This window comes from Micropterus dolomieu, unplaced genomic scaffold (genome assembly GCF_021292245.1).
Source record: "Micropterus dolomieu isolate WLL.071019.BEF.003 ecotype Adirondacks unplaced genomic scaffold, ASM2129224v1 contig_13659, whole genome shotgun sequence".
Taxonomy (NCBI): domain Eukaryota; kingdom Metazoa; phylum Chordata; class Actinopteri; order Centrarchiformes; family Centrarchidae; genus Micropterus; species Micropterus dolomieu.
The window spans coordinates 1-6,094 of record NW_025742645.1 but is presented as its reverse complement, the minus strand read 5'-3'; the positions used below and the strand labels follow the sequence as shown (position 1 = coordinate 6,094).

The window sequence follows — 6,094 nt, the reverse complement described above, 5'->3', positions numbered from 1 at the left end:
TTTAAATTCTATTCTGGATTTTACTGGAAGCCAATGCAGAGAAGCTAAAACAGGAGAAATGGGATCTCTTTTCCTGGTTCCTGTCAGAACACGTGCTGCAGCATTCTGGATCAGCTGAAGAGTCTTAATGGACTTTTTCGAGCAGCCTGATAATAAGGAATTGCAGTAATCCAGCCTAGAAGTAACAAATGCATGGACTAGTTTTTCTGCATCATTTTTAGACAGGATGTTTCTAATTTTCGTAATATTACGTAGGTGAAAAAAGGCTTGAAATTTTCTTAATGTGAGACTTAAATGACATGTCCTGATCAAAGATGTCTCCAAGATTCCTCACAGTGGTGCTGGAGGCCAGGGTGATGCCAGGTAAGCTAGTCCAAACAAATACACCGGAGAATATAATCATATGCCAATGTAGCCACATGAGGCTACACCTTCAAGTGGACAAGACAATAGAGACATTGTATTATCAAGGTGAGAGTGGATCAGTTAAAAATCAAAGACATCAGTTGGTAGTAAATTGGGGGCTAAGCTACAGGGGTGAGGGGTGAGAAAGGCTGAGATCTTCTAGCTGGATAAGTGCTTCTCACTGCTTCTCTTTAAGAGAAGCAGTGACAGAATACAGATTGACATAGATCATTGCAAGTGCCAAGTGAAGCTTATGTAAGCCTCTGCCTTATTGTTAGTTTTTCATGTTGTAAATTGATCCAAATTGTCTACTTCCTATATCATAGGACATAGAAAAAAGAAAATATAAATTCCAAGTTTAAATTTAATCAATAATGTTCTTTCCTTCCATGTTTCAACCTATTGTGTATTGAATGCATGTAGATGGAAACTTGGGCTTCCTCTTTCAACAGGAAGTAGGAGCACTCAGCAGGAGCACTCAGCACATGGTGAGTGTCAGCTCTGCAATTTTTATATTTGTCTCATACAAAAGTGTTGATACTTGGTTGGTGTTGTCTTATTTCAGTGAGTAACATCCCAATGTCATGTTTTTATGCATTTTTAAACTTTTAAAAAGTAGTTTTGTATTGCATTTTCTGTTAAAAAAGAAAATGTAAATATGGAATGTCAATTTTATTTTCAAATTTCAATCTACCTTCCAATTCGTTCATATATTAAAATATGAAAATAATATATATTAAACATTTTCTACTTTTACAACTACTTAAATGCAGCATTATACATTTTTATGTAATTGTGGTAGGTTTCTGCCTTTGCCACTCATTCTGGATTTTGTGGATTTTACAAATAAAGTCAAATAAAAAGAAGGAACAAGCAGAATCCTAGACCAGTTTTGAAAGGACAGCCAGAAAGAAGGGCGTCTAGGGCCGAGAAGAGACAGATATGGAGTCTAGAAGGCGGAAATGTTTCTGAAAGCTATTGATAAAATTATTGTAAGAGTGTGAAGGAGTTTTAAAAAAGATTAACCTGTTTGACATGCACTGTGTTAGAAATTAAGTTCAAGAATCATGTCAGGAAAAGAAAGCTTTTTCAATATATCAAAACAGGTGGCAAAGGATGTCAATAAACAATTGCTAATATAAAAAAATCACACATTTAAAAGTTATTTTAGCAGTCCCCCTGAACAGGTTTTTTTTAATGTTGTCCATGTTGTCCATTTTCCCCGGTGTTAACATTTTTTAACACTTGTCTTTCTTACTTCCTCTAAATGCAGAGGTCTAACAGGAGATCTTCATTACCTGGTTGGCAGGATGGTAAGTGTATATCAGTAGGGAGTGCATTTTATGATGGTTTGTTGACGATACAGAGCTTTATTTGTGCTATTTTTAATCTTTCACAGAGTGAGCGACTGTGCGGGCTGTGTTACAAAAACTTCAGCAACTTAAGGCAACACCTTAAAATCTACCACACCATTCCAAACAAAGAAGAGTTCCAGCTTCTGATGCAATATGGAAATTCACGGTTCGATCAAGATAAATATGTTTTTATATATTTTCTTAATTTTTGTTATTTGCACTGATTTCCTGAAAGCTTTTTTCCCCATTTCCCAACACAGAACTAGCAAATCCTTGGAATGCACAATATGTGGGAAGAGAAATCTCGTCCGCCTTGACAAACACTTACAAACAGCACACAACATTGGTTCAGCAGAGGTAGGATATTCAATTTGTGACAATAAAGTCTGCAAAATCTGTTGTAAATCATGTTTTTCCAGCTAATGCTACTTTGATGTCATGAAAAAAATTGTTGAAAGGAGCGAGAACCGATCATGAGGCAGGCCAAGAGAGCAGTCATAGTTAAAGAGCTGGCAGAACTGCGTGAGTCCAACCCTGATGTGCCCATTGTATCCAGCTTGGACTTGGGTGTTACCACCGAACATGGTAATTTTAAGTTGTCTTAATATTACGATATATATTGATTTGATAGGGGCACTGAAAAGGATGCTTACATCATCATATCCTATTCAAAATCTAGGGGCTTCTGTGTGACAAGCAAATATAATACATATAGACTGAAATTTGGAACCCAAGGGTTTAAACTTACAAATCTCCTACACTTTATTTTAGAGAAGTTTGTTCTGCCCATTGGAGAGATCATTGAGGAGGCTGTTTCTGAGGAACTGAGGGAGGAGCCAGAGGGATCAGAGTTCAGGGAGGAGGAGGAGGCCTTGAGTATCAATTCAACATCCACAAACCATCCTGTGACTGGAATACATTCTGCCTTCCAATGCCCCTCCCCCACACCTTTAAGGACAGGATCACGTTCATACCTTGTCCTCCTCCAATCACCCACATCAACAAATTGGTCAACAGTTTTCTTCCACCCCTGTTTCTGGGGCCAAAAACTCTTCTACCAGTCACCAAATTCCTTCCACCGCCCTGTGTGCATCCATGCCTCCGCCTTCACGTGAGACTGTGACTTCTTTTAACCTACCGGGGCACTTGAGTGGCCATAGTCATCACTCGACTGGTTCAATGTCAAGGGACTGCACGTCCAACTGGGAGAAGTTGGATTCCAGGTTGCAGCAGTTGGAAAAAAAGGTGGAGTGTTTGATGGAAATTCAGCAACAGAAACCCACTCCATTTAAAGCACCTCTATCTGTTCAAAACAGTGAGCATGTCGGCAAGGGAAAGAAGGATTCTTGTTTCTATGGTGAGTTATTCATTCTTTTCTATTACAATTTGGGGGAGAGAGGAGAGAGATGGTTTTTGTTAGTATGTTTCTTTCCCTTTTCACGTTTGTTTTGCAGAAAAGGCTGTTGAAGACTTCTTCAAGTTTCGCCTGGGGCCACGGACTGGACGGAAGGACAGGAGCAATGCAAGGAAGTCCTCAGGCCATGCTCTTCACTTTTGCCTCTACATGGCTGCTGGTCTACCCTCCAAGATTGTCTCCAGTGACCTAAGATTCCTGAACCAAATGGACAAGTTGTGTGGGCAAGTGTTTTTCTTGGCCCAGAAATATTATATATATATTTTTTTAGATAGGCACAAATTTCTCCCCAAATCTTATCGATGGATTCCAAATTGTGATCTCTGATGTTGTGAAATAGATGTAAATATGAAATGTCAAATTTGATGGTGGACTTGAAAGTAAGAGTGGATTGCAACTGCTTACCTTTTTCCATAGTTGGCCAACATTCCTGGTCCAGAAGGGCTACGCACCCTTTTTGTCTTGTTATCTAAAGAAATTTCAGATTGGATCCTCAATGACTGTGGTGTATGTTGCATTGTTTTCACAGATGATCAGCTTCATGCAGTTCAGCAAAGTGCTTTCATGACAGCTGCGAGGGAAAACATTCCTAAATTGTTTGGTATGTAGACTTATTTTTTATTTTTTGTTTTGGTTGCTTACATTCACAACCAACATTTTTTTTCATGATGTTTTGTAGAACGATTGGAGAGCAGTGGAAATCAGAAGAATGAGCATTCTAAGCTAATGGGCTACATCATGGGCTACCTGTGCACCCTCACCGGACACAGATAGGTTGTCCTCACCAACATGACAAAGGAAAATGTGGTCAACTTTGTCTGTTGGAATCATGGCAAGAGATTCCAAGTTCTGGTTAGTACCTCTATTTTTCGGGGGGTTATTTACGCTGGGCTGGACTTTTTAACCTGGACTACATGTCATCCCTTCCAAAGTGAAACCATCTTTAGTGCACATTTCAAGTGAAAGCTGAGGGGTTAAAGCAGTTTCAAAAATTTTCTAATTTAAAAATAAAAATGGCTGCAAACATTTTAAATAAAACAATAGATAAATTCTGGTGATAAAATAATGTGGAAACACTGCTCCTTTTTTTTTTTTATTACTGGTGGGCCATTGATTTAATTCCGGAATCAATTTGAAGGCTGATATTTGAGACAGAAGGAGCGAGCAGTTTGTTTCCAAGTACCAATGCAAGCTTTTAGATGTCTGAATTGCTGTATTAAAGACAGGTGGCGGGATCTCCCTAGCTAAAACAACCAGTCATTGATGACATGTTTTATTTTGCAAGATTGACGACCAGAAAACCATGCAGTCATTTGGTCAGGCTGCATTCAACCTAAATGAGGAGGAATTTAGGTGGCTGGAAAACCTTGTCAACTCCAAGTGCTGTCCCCAAGGTCAGACCAGTGATTATGTTTTCCACACAACATTTGGAAAAAAGATCGCTAAGGCCGAGAACTTCCTTCATCTGGCTTGGGCAGACTGTGGAATGAAGGGCACATTCATCTTTCCCAAGATCGAGAGCAGTCTTTCTACTCAAGTAAGTACTTAATGCAAGGTAGAATCTGGATATAGGATTGATTTTGAAGTTGTAGCTGTTTATGTTTTATTTCTTTGTTTTTCAGAACAGCCTTCCTCCTGCTCCTCCTCACACGTCCAGGAGGGAATTGGATTTCTTAAGTGAAGAATCTGCAGTCTCAAAAATACATGTCTACACACCTTCAAAGTGTTTTTGTGTTATTGAGAAGTTGCGGCCAGCAGTTGCTGACTATTATCTCATCAAAGCAAATCTTTCCAATGCCCTGCCCAGGCAAGCACCCCTTGCCGACCCAAAGAACCTACCTGCTCACCTGGCTGAGCAGAGCACCAGGTTCCTAGCAGCACAGAAAGTTCAGGAGGAACCAAATAGTGAGCCTGAGCCCCTCACTGCCAAGACCACAGATGAGTACCCAACTGAGCAGGTCCCAGGGAAAGTGTCAGCACCCCTGAGCCTCGTGCAGCAGACTCCCAACTGCATGCTAGAAACACAAGAGAAGGATGAACAAAGCCCTTCGAGACAGGACCCAGGGTGTGTTCCAGATCCTATGATCCAGGAGACAACAGAGTTGATACCAGAAACACCTGAAGACCAGATGCCACAAACCCAAGCAGAGGAGGTGCAGAAGCCCTAGCCAGGCAGGACCTGGCATGTGCTCAAAAACCCATCATGCAGGTGACACAGGAGTTGATACCAAGAACGCCATCAGAGGAGGTGTTTAGGGCATGTCCCTTGTTACAAGACAGTAAAACACAGTGCCCCAAAGATGTGATTAGCTCTGGTTGGGAAAAATCATGTTTAAGAGTTTTAGAGTAATATGTTCATTTATCTTTAAAAGGAGAAAGAATGCTGACGCTTTGATTTATTTAATTTTTTTGTTTATAATTTACAGTTTCTCTTTTTGTCACATTGCAAGTTGGTCTAGGTAGTCTGTTTCACACACATTTGCTCACACGCACAAGCACACAAGTGCACATGCACAGACATGCACACACACATTTTTACTTTTAATTATAATGTAAATTTTACTTAAAAAAGATATCTCAGCAGAATTATTCAAGTAAATTTTTCCAAGACCAGTCTACATGCTTGTGTTTGCCTCTTATTTGAGCCTTTTCTTTATAAAGTTGTTCTGCTCATTCTCACTCTCAAGTAAATGTAATGATGAGTTGTCAAGACCTTCTGCTCTTTGTAGCAGACCTAAATTTATTAGTTATGCATTTTAATAAATTTCTAAGAATTGATACCCAATTATGAATTTTTAAGATTCATAAAATCATTTTATTTAATTCCTCGTTTCAGGGCACCACCGGAGTTGTTATAATCCTAGAGTCTCCGGACCTCTAGGTAGTTTTGAATAATTATACAATTATTACTAGTGATCAG

The 6,094-nt window shown here is 39.5% G+C and overlaps 2 protein-coding genes across 2 annotated transcripts; both read left to right on the top strand.

The window, feature by feature from the left end:
* The first annotated feature begins 582 nt into the window (after nt 1–582).
* Nucleotides 583–3,448, top strand: LOC123966544. The gene is made up of 7 exons (XM_046042685.1): nt 583–893; nt 1,679–1,718; nt 1,805–1,926; nt 2,021–2,117; nt 2,219–2,345; nt 2,532–3,117; nt 3,215–3,448. The coding sequence occupies exons 2-6, from the start codon at nt 1,716–1,718 to the stop codon at nt 2,873–2,875; spliced, it is 693 nt and encodes a 230-aa protein (XP_045898641.1). The 5' UTR covers nt 583–893; nt 1,679–1,715; the 3' UTR covers nt 2,876–3,117; nt 3,215–3,448.
* Nucleotides 3,449–3,699: 251 nt separating this feature from the next.
* LOC123966543 lies at nt 3,700–5,792 on the top strand. The gene is made up of 4 exons (XM_046042684.1): nt 3,700–3,775; nt 3,854–4,026; nt 4,460–4,711; nt 4,797–5,792. The coding sequence occupies exons 2-4, from the start codon at nt 3,964–3,966 to the stop codon at nt 5,340–5,342; spliced, it is 861 nt and encodes a 286-aa protein (XP_045898640.1). The 5' UTR covers nt 3,700–3,775; nt 3,854–3,963; the 3' UTR covers nt 5,343–5,792.
* Nucleotides 5,793–6,094: the final 302 nt, after the last annotated feature.

Excerpts from the sequence above, each read along its gene's own strand:
- LOC123966544 (XM_046042685.1), top strand. Across the intron at positions 1,927-2,020 it reads ATGCAATATGGAAATTCACG|AACTAGCAAATCCTTGGAAT; the intron begins GTTCGATCAAGA and ends TTCCCAACACAG. Across the intron at positions 2,346-2,531 it reads GGGTGTTACCACCGAACATG|AGAAGTTTGTTCTGCCCATT; the intron begins GTAATTTTAAGT and ends ACTTTATTTTAG.
- LOC123966543 (XM_046042684.1), top strand. The coding sequence starts at position 3,964 with ATGACAAAGGAAAATGTGGTCAACTTTGTCTGTTGGAATCATGGCAAG. Across the intron at positions 4,027-4,459 it reads GCAAGAGATTCCAAGTTCTG|ATTGACGACCAGAAAACCAT; the intron begins GTTAGTACCTCT and ends TTATTTTGCAAG. Across the intron at positions 4,712-4,796 it reads AGAGCAGTCTTTCTACTCAA|AACAGCCTTCCTCCTGCTCC; the intron begins GTAAGTACTTAA and ends TTTGTTTTTCAG.